This window comes from Lipotes vexillifer, unplaced genomic scaffold, assembly GCF_000442215.2.
Source record: "Lipotes vexillifer unplaced genomic scaffold, Lipotes_vexillifer_v1.1 scaffold293, whole genome shotgun sequence".
Taxonomy (NCBI): domain Eukaryota; kingdom Metazoa; phylum Chordata; class Mammalia; order Artiodactyla; family Lipotidae; genus Lipotes; species Lipotes vexillifer.
Genome location: NW_006782084.1, coordinates 530,367 through 548,535, shown reverse-complemented (window position 1 = coordinate 548,535; position 18,169 = coordinate 530,367). Strand labels below are relative to the sequence as shown.

The 18,169-nt window shown below is 42.5% G+C and overlaps 1 protein-coding gene and 1 non-coding gene across 2 annotated transcripts in view; one reads left to right on the top strand and one right to left on the bottom strand.

Annotated features, from left to right (window-relative positions):
* The window catches only part of PLA2R1 (phospholipase A2 receptor 1), a 113,623-nt gene that overhangs the window by 92,285 nt on the left and 3,169 nt on the right, over positions 1–18,169 (bottom strand). The window contains 2 exon segments of the mRNA XM_007454986.1: positions 3,625–3,798; positions 6,619–7,002. Of these exon segments, the coding sequence (XP_007455048.1) occupies positions 3,625–3,798; positions 6,619–7,002 (558 nt within the window).
* TRNAG-CCC (transfer RNA glycine (anticodon CCC)) lies at positions 14,589–14,661 on the top strand. The gene has a single exon. It is a non-coding gene; the product is annotated as a tRNA-Gly (tRNA).

Below are 18,169 nucleotides of genomic sequence, written 5' to 3'. Positions count from 1 at the left end.
AAAGAGTGAATGAATGGTTTGTGGAAATGGAGGTCAGGCATACATCTTCATAGAAGCCAAGAAGAGACAGTGCTCTGAGGAACGAAAGCAAGGTGACAGGGGGGAGACAATTCTTTTGAGAAGTCTGTCTATGCAGGGGATGAGAGAGATAGGTATTTTCAGGAGGCTGAAGTGGAGATGAAGGAGTTGTATTATTTTAAGATGTTATTTTAAGACGTGAGTAGGTTTAACTGCTAATGAGAAGGATCCATCATTCATCTATGTTAGAGTAGGAGTGTGCATTGGAATCACCTAGAAGGCTTGTTAAAACACAGATTGCTGGGGCTGCACTTCTAGAATGTCTGATATAGGTGTCTGGGATGTGGCTGGTAATTTGTATTTCTAGCAAGTTCTCAGAGAATGCTGATGCTGCTGGAACCACACTTTGAGAAACACTGAGATACAAGTTGGAGAAGATTGGACGGGAGGCTCCAGAGTCCAGATGGCGAGATTTGCCCTAGGTAGGAGGAGGACCACTATTGCACAGGAAGGAGAAAAAGGAGATGGGTGCAAACCCAGGTAGGCTTAAAGGCTTGGGAGCAGGAAGTTGTCAAAACTTCCCTTCTGATGCATCCTGTTCTCTTTGAGAGGTAGGGATTGAGGTCATCTCTTAAGAGTTGGGAAGGAGAATGTAGGGCAGGGTTAGAAGTCAGGGGAGAGTAGAGAGGTTTGTATGACCCTTGCCGGGAGTGAGAGAGCAGCATGACAAGAGACACGTAATAATACTGCTGACAAAGCCGAGGTTGGCAGTCCTACACCAATATTGGTACCTATCTGCTCTGTTACATCATTCAAGTTACTGATAAAAATTGTACCAGATGAATGAATAAGGTTCCAGGGCAATCAGATCATCCCAGAGGTTGGTACCCTAAAAATATCTCAAACTAACTAAGCCTGACTCTCCAGCTGTGTAAGACACACAACCAGGATGGACATAGTATGACACAGAATTGCCTCTAACCAAACCCAGAAAGATTCTTCTATATCATCCTTGTTCCTGAAGATCTATAGTGACAGATGTTTTATCATATCCCTCCCTGCTAGTGTGTTTTTGTATGTGTTTATTGGCACTAAATTTACATTGTGCTCACTTACAATCAACGTTTTTAAAAAAAGGGCATTATTCTACATTGAGATACTAAAAAATTTCTGTGTAAGAAAGATGAGATACAGAAGTATGAATCTTTGCTTTAATCTACTCACTCCTCTCTGTTCTGTCCACTTTTTGACCCCATGGAAAGAACTACTGCTTGCTCAGATTCCAGTCTCCGGCACATCATTTTGAGTTAAGTTGGCCACCAGGAACCAAAAGTAACAAGAAAGGAAGAAAACTGGAACTGTAATTTAGCACTGCACAAATAAACATGCTCTCTGCTGGTTGTGGTAAAGGTTAGGAGAGTTGGAATCTGGCAGGCTGTCAAGTGGAGGACGCTTCTGAACTGTAGGAAGCTGAACAAATAGAGAGTCTAGGCACTGAAAAGCCGTGGGCACAACTAAACCCAGGCTTCCACCTGGGAAACCATAACTAGCTAAAGTGACAGAGCATGGTGACAGTGCTCTTCAAAGAATCTCAAGGAGAATAGTGTAGTTTAAAACAGTATTAGGGCCATGTGAAATACATGTTAATCTTATTAGTATTGGTTTCTTTACTTTTAATAATGACATCTACTGGAGATGGAAATGGAAAGAGAAGATGATGTAAATAATGTGACATCTGACTCAAGAATCCAAGCAGTGTAGGGATTACATACACATACACCTCCATACAGACATTCAGATTCAGATAGAGAAGGCTGATGATCTGACAGTTAATAAATGATGAAATACTTTCATGCTGGTTGGTGAAGAGCTGCTGTCCTGAGCTCCTCAAGTGCCCCTTGCTGCCTCAGCATCCCCTCACATTACAGCAGATAAGGGGTTAATACCAGCAGTGGGCCTCTGGGACTCCTAACCTCCACATTAAGGTCTCCACTTGGATTGGAGATCTGTGTATCTCCAATCCACTTGGATTGGATTGATCTATGTATATAGATCATACTAGATTGGTTGCTAAATGTCTTGATATCACCCATGTATATAGATGTATGTTGCGTAGAACTACCTGCATATTATGAATTATCTGATGAAGAATTATCTGCCTCAGGATCACCTGGCCCACTTGTCAAAAATGTAAATGCTCACTGCATCTCCGGGACTGGGCAAGGATATATGTTTTAAACCATCCCCCAGGTGATTCTAGAGCATCATGTCAAATATAGTCTGCATTTCCAAGCATGGAGCAAATCTGTCTGTCCTGTATTCCATCTAGAGGCCAAGTTGTTGGAAGAGAGGGTCCTAAGTCCTAACACTATGCTTAGCTTAGTGCTGTTGACAGATAATAAAGAGTTAGGATCATTGATTCAGAAGTACATATTGAAAGGATAAATTAGGCCTGATGATGATATGATGACAAGACGATGGTAATCCTGGTGAGTACCAGGTACTATAATAAGTGGCTTAGATGCATCATCTAATTGTATCCTCTCAATGACCCGAATAGGTACTGTTATTATCTCCATTTTATAATGAGGAAGCTGAGACTCAGGATCTCGTCGTTGGGAAGAAGCAGGACTCCAACCTTGGTCTTTCCGATTTCAAAACCTACTCTTTCTTATTCACTAAGCTGTACTGGCTCTTAGATTAGAAAACAATTCAACAGGCAATTTATAAATCAGATTCTTTGGAGTTAATCTCTTCAGTTTCTTTTTGTTTCAATTTCTTTGTGGCATTTTGTCAACTATGCGGAGGGAAGGTAGGCATGGAAGATGAAGAGATTGCAAAAGCTATATTCTCTGCCTTGAAGAAACCAAGGTGAAGGAAATTGAATATAGAAAGTAGAAGGTATATATAAATAACCCCCAATACTTAAGAACCACTGGAAACCTTTAAGCTAAATGAAAATACAATAAAATAATAAAGTACTAACTGACAAAAAAAAAATTAGAACATTGCAGCTGTCATTGGACCTTGAAAATTGGGTTAAGAAGAGAAAAAGATTTTGAGGTTATAGCTAGAAATCTAGTAACAAGGAAAGGGAATCAAGACAAGAACTCATTGTCGAGAAATAACAAGGGCGACTGTGATTTTAAAAAGATCATCAAGGGCCAGCTGATGCCTGGATGTGACAATGGGCAAGGCAAACAGTCAGGACATGGAGAAGTTAAGGCAGCTCATAAGAGGGAGTGGATTGGAAGGATAACTGAGCTTTATATGCATTCAGGTTTGTTTTGAAGTATCCTTCCTGGAAGCTGGGATTAATGAGATCACAGAGTATTATAATTTGATTCCGGTTAAAGCATCCTTATGTACTGAACTTAATGAGGAATGGCTAATTAACATCTTTCGAACTTAGGGAAAAAAAGGAATATACATCAGAATTGTCTTTTCAAGGCAAAAACAAACAAAATCAAAGCCTGGATAAATGGAATCAAAGAGCTTATTCAGATTTTAGTAGATCAATCTCAGTGCTTTCCTTTAGATACAATAACTTTCTAATCATCCTTGATTCCTTCATGACACATGGGGAAGACTAGATTTTATTCTTACTGGGATCTGGGCAAAATCCCCACTTCTCATCTCTTTCGTATCGGCTGGTCGTGGCACACCACAGCAAGTTGTCTTCCCGCCCTTCCCGGGTACATTCATGATGCCACTGCCGGTTATACTGGAAGGGAAACATGCACGGTGTCCCGTGGGCGTTCCCTTTGATTGTATACAAATCTAGGAGAAAGAAAAGGACAAAGTCAAATAAGTAGTATGTCAGCTTTATCTTTGGAAACTGTCATAAAGTGAATGCATTTTTTATTGACTGAAAACCTACACTGGGCAAGGCCCTCGCTTTACCACAGTGAACCCTCAGGACTTCAGTGTCTAGTGTATGGAAAAGTGCAAGGCTGAGTGCTGTGTTCAGGGGAAATGCTGATAAATGGTTTGTTTGTATGTTTATCTCCTTGTTTATTCACTATGGTGCACTGCTACAGTAGCATACATATTTGTGAATGGATGAGAAGAAAAAATTTATCTATTTATTATTATTATTTTCATTTAACTATAGTTGATTTACAGTATTGTGTTAGTTTCAGGTATACAGCTTCAGATTCTTTTCCATTATTGGTTATTTCAAGATATTGTAATGTAGTTGGAGATTTCACTTTAAGATATCTTCCAGTTCCCAAATACATCAGCCATCAGCATCTGAAGCTCGAGGTTCATAGGCATTTATTAATTTATTCATTCAGCAGACATCTGTTGAGCATTTAATGTGTCCAGCACTGGGTATATGATGTAATAGTGAACAAATGAGTAAAAGTTGGCTTTCATATGGAGCTTCTGTTCTAGTGGGGAGAAAAAAAGAGAAGGCAAATATACAAGTAAACATGTAATTTCAGGTAGTGATAAGCACCATGAAGAAAAACAAAATGCTGTAAGAACAGAATGTGTCTCTGTGTGTGTGTGTGTGTGTGTGTGTGTGTGTGTGTGTGTGTGAAGGGGTGGAGGCACTATTTTTGATAAGGTGGTCAGGGAAGGCTTCTCTGAATAAGAGCTGGGGGAAGAGGTTTAAGTCTTTGGAAGAGAGTTCTTGGGGCATAAGAAGCAGCAAGTACCGGGGAGCACGAGGGACCTGCGACAAGAACTGTGCGGGGCGGACGGGGAAGCGCAGGGAGGCCCCGTGCGAGGCAGAACCAGGAAGGCACTGGAGCGTCAGCTCACAGAGGGCCGGTTCTGCCACATCATGGGCTTTGACCTTTACCCTGGAGGTGGTGGGAAGTCATCAGTGGGTTTTGAATGGGAAAGTCACATGATCTGATTTTTAAAGACTCACGGGGTGCACAGTGGCAAACAGAATGTACACAGAGAGAGGGCAAAGTGGATGCCCGGCTGGAGGCCCCTGCAGTGGTCTAGGAGAAAAATGGCCCTGCTGAGTGGCCGGCTGGCTGCTCCCTCAGAATATTTCAATGATCAGTCATCCTTGGCCTTAAGCAGGAAACAACAACTTTTCATGACTCAGCTGGGGCTTTCTATAGTGAGGGGGATCAGGGCCACCCTCAATTAAATCAGTAGGTCCTGGAGCGAAGGGGCTGGCTGTGGAGATTCCCACCCTCTCCCACAGCTGGTGGGGGGCGGGTGTTGCCTGAGCTCACTCCACACCACCAGCCCTAGAGGTTGAGGCTGTTAGGAACTACTGGTATACCAGGACACATCCTCTTGTTTCCTTCCTCTGCCTTCTACTCAGTCTTCCTCTGCATGCATCGTGAGTATGGGCATATGGCTAAAATGTTAACCTGGAACAAAATGCCAAGTTCTTCCTTAGAACTGTAGATTATTCAGGGTACTGGTGGGCAGCACTTGCTTTATTGTAGTGAGTCCTGAAAATGGCTTGCTCTTGGCTGTCTCTCTTTACTCATTTCTTGCAGGTACGGGAGAAAGTCTTGCTTTAGATCTCGGTAGCTCCTTGCTCTGTTTCCTAGCATTCTTAGAAATAGAAGCTCTTAGTAAGCCATAATTCTACACAGCACCACGAGGGCAGGGACCACACCTGTCTTGTTGGCCTTTGTAAATCAGATGCCCGGCACAGAAACAGTCAGCGTTCAATGAATGCGTGATGGACGGTGAATGGGTGGATGAATGAATGAAAAGAACTACAAAACAAAACCTGACAAACAGCTTTGAGGTTTCAGAATTTCAGAACTAAGCTGCTTTCTTTCTCTATTTAAAAATACCAAATATCACAGAACTATGGAAAATGAAAACACCTCCCCCTACCCGCCACCAAAACCGTGCTTTCCTACTCCCTGGCACACAACAAATAACCCCTGACAATAGTCTGCCTTTAAATGCCTTGTAACACGGGACTTCCCTGGTGGTCCAGTGCTTAAGACTTCGCCTTCCAAGGCAGCGGATGTGGGTTTGATCCCTGGTCGGGGAGCTAAGATCCCACAGGCCTTGGGCCCAAAACACCAAAACATGAGACAGAAGCAATACTGTAACAAATTCAATACAGACTTTAAAAATGGTCCACATCAAAAATCTTTTAAAAAATAAATTAATTAAATAAATGCCTTGTAACATGACCAGCACACGGATGCCAGCCAGGCCTTAGGAGGCACTGAGGTGCCCTGCAGACACACTCCACACATGGGACAAAGTTTCTACAATAAAAGAAATATTGACAGGAGAGGATCTTATTTTCATCCTGAAAGTCTAACTTCAAAAAATCTTTTCCTTCTATTTTTATTTTCTTTCTCCCTCATCCTCCTGTTCTTTCTCCTTTCCATTGATTCCCAAAGTTACTTAAGTGTTTTCTCCTCTAATACCTTTAAATTCGCAGTTCTGCTTCTTTAGCAGAATTTAGCAAGCCCATTCCAAGACTCCAGTAATCCTTTTACAATAAGCGAGTAAGCAACTAAATTGTATTTAGCAGAAGTGCCTGGAGGTTCTAGGTGCTGTGCACCTCTTTCATATATTTTACAAATCTTTACTTATGGGCAAACTTGCTAAACATATCATTTCATACATACTTTGGTTGAAATTCTTTTTTACCTTTGTGCAGATATTCACAAATGCCTCCACCGCCTGACATATAGGAAACCCACTTATGAAGATATTTCCAGGAGGCCACAAGCGTGTTGTCGTGCTTCACCTGGACCATGTACTGGAGCGGGCCGGTGATCATCTTCCTGTTACAGCGCCACTTCAAGGAAATGTGGGTGGAATCACACTCGTATATGCTCAGTGGCTGCTCTGGATTAGACACATTCAGACCTAGGCAGCCGCTGCCTCCGATGTTAAAGAGGCGGTGGTTTGAAGCCCACTTCCACAGCATGTACTTGTTGGGTGGTTTGCAACTCTCCAGGGTCAGTGTAGATTTGCCAGCTTGAATGCATTTCTCGAGGTTCTCACTTTGGATAATGAAGATCCCTTTATCTGAAACAGCAAAATAGAAGATATGGTATAGAATCTTCATATATAATTAACCAGTGTCGGGAGGATCCCAATGTGCATGTCTGAGCTGTGATATGTCACACTGACAGCTGTCGCAAACAGATCTGAAGTTGATGTGTGGGGTCCACCGCAGGGGCTTGATTTGCACAAACCAAAGAAGTTTCTTGGGAAGCATACATGGACTTATTAGAGCTAATGGAAAACCTCTGGTCTACGACAGCATTGGCCCTCCAGTAACAAGGGATGCTTGTGAATCCATTCCGGAATGGTACTGATAGAGAAGGAGCTCGCCACAGCTGAAGAGAGAGTGGGAATTGGTGATAATACTCAGTGCTGCAAGGAAGAGACATTGGGTGCCCAGAGGCATGGTGACGCTTTGGTTTTCTTCAGACAAGTGCCTGAATGTTAGGAATATGGCAGCTGAATCAAGAGCCACTGAAATGAAAATTTCCACCATCAAATTTCAGTAGAAAACCTAAAGGATAGAAGTCAAGGGCTGCTTTGTGTCTTGATATAAGACGCAATGCTGGTGAGAAAAAAATGCTTCTCCACATTTGTTTTCTGTGCTGGGTCTATCAGGTATAGAAGGATGGGGACATACGCTATGGGGATGGCCTCTTCCTGGGAGCATCCTTGTTGGGCAACAGCAGACAGATGTCCGGGACACTAGGTGAGGCCCCTCACCTAGGTACATGAGGTTACAAGAGCACTATGACAGGATTGAAACCACACAGGCCACGTGGGAATGCGGAGGAAGTAGGCATTTTGTGATATACCACTGAGCCTCTAATCTTCGGGAGCCAGAAGAAGAGATTTCGGTGAGTTTCCTTTGGAAAAGCTGGCAGGGCCCAGGCAGGACTTAGTGGTATCTACCTGCCCACTACCTGACTTTATCTCAAGTCACTATTACACAACAGTTATGAACATGTCCTCCCACAGGGTTTTTGAAGGTGGAAATCATGTCTGATTTCTTTTGTCCAAGTTCAGAGTGTCCTGAGCACATCGTGGAAGTTCAGTAAATGTTTGATGTTGATTAAACACGCTGGCAGCTGCTGCTTACTTAGGCTCATGGTTGCTGGGTTACTCAGCTCAGACTGTCTGGTCAGGTCCAAGAGCTCTTTTGTTCTCCTATTCACTAGGCTCTGCTCTCACATCTTACTTCCTGTCCATGCTTCAAAAATCTAAAGGGACATTATCAGGTTCCCTTAAAACGGCTGTGATTTAGGGCCAGGCACGTGCGGTGGCAGGGGCATAGTGGACACAGGCAGAGCCTTCTAGAGATTGGGAACACTGCAGAATGAGCGTCCTCATGCACTGGAATGTTTCATTTTGGTAAAGGTTCTTTTTGTTTTTCTAAAGTTGCTCAGGCCAAGAAGAAGTGATTTACAATAACCAAAATCACTTAAGACACTGTTGAAAAAAGATTGTCAGTGTATTAATGGAAGCTATACTTCATGTAATAATTGATAACCTTATTTATAACCATATATTTGAGGAGTTGAAATAGTTGTCAGAAAATTGCTTTGATCACCATACATCAGAACAAAAGAGAAAGGAGTTGGGGCAGGGGGCAGAGAATGAACTGTTTTAGGGAGATTTCATTTAGATCAGGAAATTTGTTTTCCTAATGAAGCCCATGTCTGTGTAGTTATTAGTACAGTCATTCAAGATCAAATCTACCTCTCGCCAATGCAGTGTGGACTCTGATAATTATTAACCTTCTCTCCAGCTCTCCTATTCACCTTTTCATGCCTGGGTAGAATGTTAACCTTAATTTCTGTTGTAATCTACTAATAACTTTCTAGCTAGCCCGGAGTCCCATTAATTTTTCACTAAAGGATAATTATTTTACTATAATTTTTCTGTAGTTTAGCTTCTATCTAATATATATGTTCAAATATATCCAGCTCTGCAACTCACTGGCTGTACCATAGCCCTCTGGGCCTCAGTTCATACAACTAAGATAGGTGGGTAGACTACCTGGCTGGTGGTTGAGAGCTCTGGAATCAGGCAGATCCACCACAGAGCAGACTTGTAACTTTGGGCAAATTTCTCGATCTCTGTGAACCTTGCCTTTCCTCTTTGAACTAGGAATATGTATGATACTCACCTCATAGGGATGTTAAGGGCATTCCATTAAATAACCCTTGCAAAGCACAACATGCACTACCATGGCACGGGAAGACCTCAGTAAATGTGAGTTGTTGTTATTATTGTCATTACCATCTTTCTGGCTTCCTGATTCTTAGTCTGCAGATCCAGCCGTAGGTCTGGTTGAACACCTGTGCAGTACTAATTTGAGCATACCCCCAAAGACTTGTAACATTAGCACAAAAGCTCATTTTTACTTTAGATTCTGCAGCACATAGTAGGTGTAGACTTTTTAAACAATCCAGAAATACCATGCTATCACCTTTCGTGGAGGAAAAATATTCCTCAAATAACCAGGTGACAAAATCTTTGTCTCATTTGTTCAAATACATGTGTGATTATGAATTGAGTCTTCACCTATTCATCTTCCACACTGTCAACCTGTAAAGTCTATAGTGTAGCTCTCTTACAAGAAAGAGAGAAATGCTTGATGTTGACCAGCAGTGTATGGATGGGTAAATGAGTGGTCTGTAAGTAAATGGACATGGAAATTATAAATCACTAAAATTTGAGGTGAATAAATAATGTTTTAAAATGTCCAAATTATTAAGTGTTAAGAGAAAAGGAGTGGTAGAATCAGAGCTTTTGTAGTTCTACCACTGGTCGTAAAAACACCTTTCCATAGCAGAAGATATTAGACAAACTTAATTCCCTGCTGCTCAATTTTAGGGTGCTATCATATTTCTAAGCCCAGCTGCCTTTAGGATGTGGCTTTGGAAAAGTTCCTCAGAATGTATCATAAACAAGTAGCTCTGGCTTACCAATAACAATAAACATGCCATCACCAAAAGAATAATATGTCACACTAAGCTAAAAAACGGCCCAATCCCATTTTCCCATTAAGCTATAATAGAATCTGGTCCTAGCACCATTAATCTCCATAAATTCACTGAAGAGAAAACAACAGTTTTCAAATAGACTAGGAGGAAACCCAATATAGGTATCAATATTTGGATTATCATTATATGTGTATATGAGTCATCTCTAACAAACACATAATATGAAAATAAGCCACCAATCCTTAGTGTCTGTAGACAGATTTCAAAAAGGATGAAGATCAAATGTGTGAGGAATCAAGATTGATTATATATGTCAAGGACATCAGTTCTGCTTGAACACTGATTAAGTGATTAATGAAGTGCTGCCAGAATTACTAAATCTCTTTGCAGTAAAATGCTATTACGCTTCCCTTCATAATTGTAAGTTTAGGAGGAGAAAAAGGATTGAGTTACTAGAAGTAACTTATAAACTAATTTTCATCCTTAAAGAATAAAATAAAATCCATAGAAGATAGGGGCTCTACTTTCTACTTCTGAGTTCCCTTCAAGACAAGATCATTTTAGATCCACCCTTTGGCCTCACAAGATGACATGTATTTCTAAGGAATGGAAGGAGAATTTCTTTATTCATTTATTTATTTATTCATTCATTGAACAAGCATTCACTGGTTGCTGACTATGTGGAAGGCACTGTGTAGGGTACCAGAGATAGAGGAATCATTTATCTAAATATCTGTTCTTTAAAACTATATCTATCCGTTCTGGAATCATGGGAAGTCTCCTAGTTAACGAAAAGAAGGGAGTTCCATCAGTTCCAAAGAAAACATTGTAACTGCACTTAAAATAAGCCCTTAAAAACAAGTGATGAAAGATAAGAAAAAGAAAATAGACTAGAATGTAAAACACTTGACCGGATCTTCAAGTGATGTCATGTGTGAGGTGGACATGGCGCCTCAGTGTCATCAGACCTTTCTAGGTGGAGAGAGAGAGAGAGAGTGTGTGTGTGTGTGTGTGTGTGTGTGTGTTTGTGTGTGTGTGTGTGTGTGTGTGCACGTACCGGCCCATTTTCCGGGGAGGAGACAGAAGAAGAGCACTGGAAGGAACATGGACATGGCACAGGAGACTACCTACCCATACACCCAGAACCATGAACTTCAGCGCCGGATGGGACTGTAAAGCTCATTTAACTGAATCATTCTTATACATTTTTTTCCCCAAATCCATTGTTTTCTTAGAAGTTTTATACTGATATACTTAGTGAAAACCATATAGGTCTAACTCTATTTACATCCATTCATTTATAACCTAGAAAGCAGAAAATGAGCTGCTGTAGATTGTTGCCAAATAATTTGAAGTGGGAGACTTGAAATTTCAAATAAACATTAATTGAGCACCTAATATGATGGTGTGTTAGGAGCCCTGCAGATAGAAGGATATATGTGCCATAGTGTTTGCCCTCAAGGAACTGAAGTTCTCCCTGGGGGTACATCATGAAGTGTACAGGAAGAACTATAACTTAATGCCAAAATACATATTGACGTAAGAGGTATAAGCACAATAAGGTGGAAGGCAGGAGTTAGAAGGGGTCACTTTGGCCTAGAAGATCTGAGAAATCAATCAATCAGTCACTCTCTCACAAGAACACACACACACACACACTTCCATTCAACAAACATTTGATAGGGACCTAATATTTGTGGCACATGGAGGTACATGGGTGAACTAGACCAGCATGGGTGCCTGTCCTCATTACAGAGGGAGAGTTCAGGTAGTGCAGGAGGTATAGACAGAGAGGTGAAGGGTTGGGCTAGGGGGCACTGTGGACAGGGCAAAAGTCATCAAAACACAGAGGTGATGAAAATAATTAGCCCTAGGGTGACAAGAGCCTCACTATCTAAAAGCGTTTGGTGGTTGTAGAATATAAAGTTGGAAAGAGGTGGTTTGGGGCCATTTTATGAAGAGCTTAAATTTTATTCAAAAATTTGTATATTATTCAGATAAAGGGAATTTTTGGAACAAGAGAAGGCATGACTGAGGCTGTGGTGTGGAAGATGAATCAGCGTGGTAAATCATTCGATAAAAACATCTATTGAGCATTTTTGTGTCCCCAGCATGGTTTTAGGAGAGTAGAGGTATGAGACAAATGTCCAAGTTCCTGCCCTGGAGGAGTTCTCACTTAGCTGGGATGAGACAGCCCACGTGCAGAATGGAGAACAGTCTGAAGGCTATTGCTTGGATCCGGCAAGAGAGACAGAGGTGTCAGTTCAACTGGTAGTGATGAGAAAGGAAGGGAATGGTTAGACTCTAGTCACTAGAGAGAGAATTCAAAGAGGGAAGAAATGACAGGATTTGGTATTCGGTAGAATGGGAGGATTCTGGAAAAGGTAGTTGCAATGACTTGTTTTCTGGCTTCAGGAATCTGATACACTGTCAGATGCCCGCCAATCCCTAAGATACCATGAGGTTGGAGTCTAAAGCCTGGTGCTGCGATTAGAGTTGGAAGAGTGCCAACTGGGGGTCCCTGCAGGAAGCTCCTCTTGAGACCCTTCCACTTCATGCTCAGCACCCCTTCTGATCACTTCCACCCGCCTTTTAGTGTCCCCTTATACTTTAAACAGCTCCTCTTAGAACTGGCTGAGGTATGAAGTGTTACGTAAATAAGATACGATTTAAAATGTTAAGCCTTGGTGAGATGTATATTCCTTTGATTAAAAAAAACCCAACAACACTTGAAACAAACAATGAAACAATTCCTAAAGAAATCCTCTTTTTATGGTGGATTTTAGGCAAGCAAAGGGTTTTCTGGTGTTTAATAGATAACACCATGACGGTGGCACCTAATCCAACCGACGTATAAACCGGCCTCTGGGCCCTTCCATGGTATGGGAACCGGAAGGAAAAGCTCAAATGCACGGTTCACGTCAAGCGCTATGTTTAAGACAAGCTTCCTAATAAGAAGCCCACAGCTTGCCAACTGCACTCCAATTTCAATCTCCTACTCCATTCCCCTGGGTTTAAACCTATTCTACTCCATCTACCCACACAGCGGGTGCAGGGCTCACGCGTTTCCTTCCCCGGATCATCTCTTGTATCTGTCCAGTTCCTTGCTCTTCTGACAGTATCTCAGTTTCGGCATGGAAAGGGTCCAGGAAGTATGGGGAGGGCATCTCTTCCCTGAAACCAATTTAAAGTTGAGCAGCTTCTCTCTTGAGATGTATCGACATTTTCCAGCTACACAAATTCCGGTTCGTCCTGTCCAGTGACTCCGATTCAGATTTGATTGTTTTCCTTACTTAGATTACTCTGTAGCAGGAAGGGATGCTGTGTGGGGCTGAATCAAGTCCCGTTCATGGCTGAACGATGCAGAGAAGCTGGATTCTTAATATGACTTTCCAAACCAATAAGCGAGGAATTTCTGACGTTTGCAGTGTGCAGCATGTGCATTGTACTTGAAAGGACAGAACAAAGTGCAAAGTGTGTTCTGTCCTCCTGGGCCATCTCTGCGTGAATACTTGCATTTTTATCCCAGATCATGTGAGATTTGGTGTTTATCTCTTGACAATCGGACAGCACTTAACAAAGCCCGTGGCTTCCTATCAAATGATTTCTATAATCAACTAAAAAGTTAAGTATGTTTTAAATATCCCCGTTAAGTATGTTTTAAAATATCCCCTTGTCCTGTCTCAGAACTTCTCTTTCCCTGCCCTCGCATTGTCCTTGACTTTCAGCCTTCTTTATTCTCCTGCAGCTTCTGAACCTGGATAATCACCACCTCCACAGGCCCGTGGGACCCCTCTTGCTAAATCTTTTTACATGTTCTCTTCCCTTTTCTTTCTAATCTCCCCAAATCGTCACTCCAAGTTCCACGAGGCATACAATACTCTTTCTCACACGCAGGAAAAATTAAACCTGGCTTAATCTGCTCCACCGGGCTCCAGTTTTGTCAGGATTCAAATTGCCTGTCACCAACCCCTGTGTGAAGCAGATTAACCCTTCCAGACTGTTCTCGCCACTCTGCCACTCTCGTTCCCTCCCCGCCTCCCCTTTCGTCCATCACATTGAGCAGTAAATCTTCTGACCTCTGCAGAAAATCTTCTCTCTTTCAAAGTTCTTCGCTGTGTCTCTGTACCTTACCAGTGAATTTTTAAACTAAGTTGAAAACATTTTTCTTCCTTTTAGCTTTTAGTCTATTCCTCCATCATTCTTGTCTTTATTTAACTGGAAAGTATCTAAACAGACATTCAGACATCGCTGGTGTAAAACTCATTATTTACAGCGGCTCTGTTAACATCTTATAGACTGTGCTGAAAATATACCATCTCAGTCACCAGGGAGTCTTGCTACGGAAGACCACGTTATGGCAAGAAACAGTAAGACCGAACATTGTTAAACTTCCCTCAGCATGCCTTCGTGTGGAAGCCCTGGGGGATATGATTCAAAGACTGGGTCACCAAAACAAACAAAAGCAGAAAACAACTCGGCCAACAACCAAACAACCCTGGAAATGATGTGATGTTATTGAAAGCAGAAGTGTTTACACTGAGCTATCCATCTTATCTGCTTTGAGAATATACTCACTTAAGAAAAATATGTATTTACTCAAGTGGGAGACAGAAGTGAAAACACAGCCAAGAGACTTCCCTGGTGGTCCAGTGGTTAAGACTCTGCACTCCCAATGCAGGGCGCCCAGGTTCTATCCCTGGTCAGGGAACTAGATCCCGTATGCCGCATACTAGAGCCTGTATGCCGCAACTGAAACTCCTGCACATGGCAATGAAGATCCAGCATGCCGCAACTAAGACCCGGTGCAGCCAAATAAATAAATAAATATTTTAAAAAAAGAAAGAAAGAAAAAGAAAACACAACCAAATCCAACTCTTAATGGTAGATATATTGTTAGTCCTTGTACTTGTTTGCTAAGGCTGCCATCACAAAGTAGCACAAACTGAGTGGCTGAAACAGAAATTTGTTATCTCACAGATCTGGAGGTTACAAGTCAAAAATTAAGGTGTCGGCTAGGTTGGCTCCTTGGAGGCCTGTGAGGGAAGGATCTGTTCCAGGCCTCTTTCCTTGGCTTGTAGATGGCTGTCTTCTCCTTGTGTCTCTTCATATCATCTACTCTCTATGCGTATTTCTGTGTCCAAAATTTCCCTTCTTAGGTGGACATCAGTCATATTAAATTAGGGCCCACCCTAATCACCTCATTGTAATTTGATTACATCTGAAAAGACCCTATCTCCAAATGAGGCCTCATTCTGAGGTATTTGGGGGGTTATGAATTCAACGTCTTAATTTTGAGGGGGACACAATTCAACTCATAACAGTCCCATGCTTCGTATTCAGCTACGTAATTCACAGAGCCCAGAGTAAAGTGAAAATGTAGGGCCCTGGAGGGGACAGGGAAGTCCAGTCAATCTTCACTTCCCGTGGGCCTGTGAGGGGTTGCAACCTCCGTGGCAGAAAGCTCTGGGAACACACTCAGTACCTGGACTGGGGACAGGTGATAGGTCCCCACTCAGTCCCCAAGGAACATGCAATGGTGCTGCCAACCCGGTGGGGACAGCAGCCTTGTCCTGCCCCCAGATACCACCGGCCATCCACTCCCAGGCCCTGGGCCTCCAGTTTCCCAGCCCCAAGGCAACCTGGTTGCCATGGTGGACGGAGCACAGAAGTATGGAGGGGGAGGCTAAAAACCCACCCAAGGAAAATGGGGAGGTGACATGAGGAGGGACTGAGATTTACTGGAGGCTTTAATCTCTTGGTCTGTGCTCCATTGTCCCACAGGATTTCATACACAAAGCACAAATTCAGAAATAAAAATTACTAAGGGGCTTCCCTGGTGGCGCAGTGGTTGAGAGTCCGCCTGCCGACGCGGGGGACACGAGTTCGTGTCCCGGTCTGGGAAGGTCCCACATTCCGCGGAGCGGCTGGGCCCGTGAGCCACAGCCGCTGAGCCTGCGCGTCCGGAGCCTGTGCTCCGCAACGGGAGAGGCCACAACAGTGAGAGGCCTGCGTACCGAAAAAAAAAAAAAAAAATTACTAAGAATTCCAAGATCCCAAACCACAGAGCATTCAACCCCAAGGGCAAGGCCCTGCTGAGCATGGAGCCCTACGAGACAGTTCTGGTCACACGCCCATAAAGACTGCCCTGTTAACTGGCCAAGGCTAACACTGTGGAAAAAAGACCTTGGCAAACCACAGAGCACTTCTTTTAGGGCAGAACTGCTTGAGGTTGAGAGTATCTGCCTTAGTTTCTCCATCTGCACAATGGGCTTAATTAATTATAGTGCTGTCCTCATAGGATCCTGATAAGGACTACCTCAGTCACTATGACCCCTTTATAAATGTTAGTAAGAGGAAAACAGATCTTAACTTTGGACATGGGTAGTGAAAAATAGCAGCAAAAGAAGACAACAATGTTTATAGTTAAATAATTACTTTGAATTTCCTGTTTATATTTTCATAACCGAAAAGGAAAGTTCTCAAGAGCGTGATGCAAAAAGCCAGAAATAATGCAATTTTTTCATTAGCATGTTTCTTTGGAACTGTAGTAGTCTGGAAAGTATAGTCAATTAGAAAGTCATGTGGCCCCGCATGAAAGCAGAAAACTCTTGTCTATTTTGTTTAGCTCTGTATCACAGAACCCAGTTTAGAGGAATTCTCATAAAATTCCTCCATTTTTCTTGAATGACTTTATAAAATATTCTAACCTAAGTGACTTACTGTAGTGTTTATAAGGTGTTCTTGTGTTTGTTTCTTTTATGAACTGTAATATTTCTTTTCACTCTGATCAATTAAAAAATATAATTTATGTTCCTAGCTTTGTTTTGGAACATCTCCTAAAAGGCTTTCAAGGATAATTTCTAAAAGAAGATGGAGACAAGGGTCTATAAATATCTCAAATACATTACTTTGATAGATCTTATGAAGATTCATCACATAGGGACGAGTTCAGAAGAGGCAGAACAAAGACTTGTTTCTTCAGAAACCCTGATATAAATAAGCAAATTCTTAGCTCAAGGAAGGGAAGCTGAGGGGACAACAAAATTCTGTGTGGCTCAACCTTTCTGGTAATTGGCGTGGAACCCACATGGTGTAGTATCAGTTACTGTGACAACCAATAATAGGAAAAGAGGTTAGGAGCTAATGAGAAAGAGTAAAAAGGACCAGAAAAATTGGAAGTCTATGCTGACTCTCAAAGGCTCATGAGGAAAGAAGCCAGTCAGAGAAAATGGGATGAGAAAAGTATAAAGTGGGAGAGTTTCTGAAAGATGATCAACGGAGATGGAAGAAACCGAGTCTGAGGGTTGGAGTGATTGACGGCCAGGCAGGGCAGCTAAACCAGGAGCTGATCATGCTTTTACTTAAATTCCAAATCCCCAGATTAGAAGAATGGCTCATTGCCCGGGGATATATAAATTGCCTAGAAAAAAGTCAGTGGCTTTGCACATTTCGGCTTTGTGAAAATATTTACTCCTACATGTGGAAGCACAGGTTTGGAAAAGGAGTAGTTGAAGAGGACAAGAGGCTGGCCTCCTGTTCCTCCTGTCACAAAAGCAAGTCGCATGCTCCCAGCAAACAGCGGGATGAGAATGAGCTATTTTATCAGGTCGCAAGGCTATACAGGGGTCCTCTGCATTAGTGCTTGTGGATCCGGTTCACATCCCTACTCTACAAGGTCCTGTAGGTGCAAGTTACTCAACCTGTCTTCACCTATGAAGGAAGGGTATGCACTAATAGCACCCAGCTGGCTGTGATGAAGGGCATTTTGACCTTTGTATTAGAAATGGGAGCTAAGGGGAAAATCTCAGGGTCACGACTCCTTCCCACTGCTGCCTCCAGGGGGTGGCTCTCAACGCCCTCTTTCAGAAAACTCTCCTTTGTGGCACCCTCTCTTCATTGCTCCATACCGAGCGCACCGCCCTGAACCTCTTCCTCACATTCACTATGTGACTCCAGCAAACACTCCATTGGCCTCCCCACCCCAAGGCCTTTCACTCCCAACACTCTGGCCCGGTGTTTTCTTCAGTGCAGGCTGTGGCCCATTAATGCATCATGAAATCAAAATAGAGTGGAACATTACAAAGCAAAATAGAGTAAAACAGAGTAGAAAAGTAGCAGCACATCATATCAGGTAAGGGCGTTTTTTAGTGAAACTTTTGTTTCAGACGTAGATGTCTGTACTGCTCTGGACGCTCAGTTCCTTGACACCCCCCCCC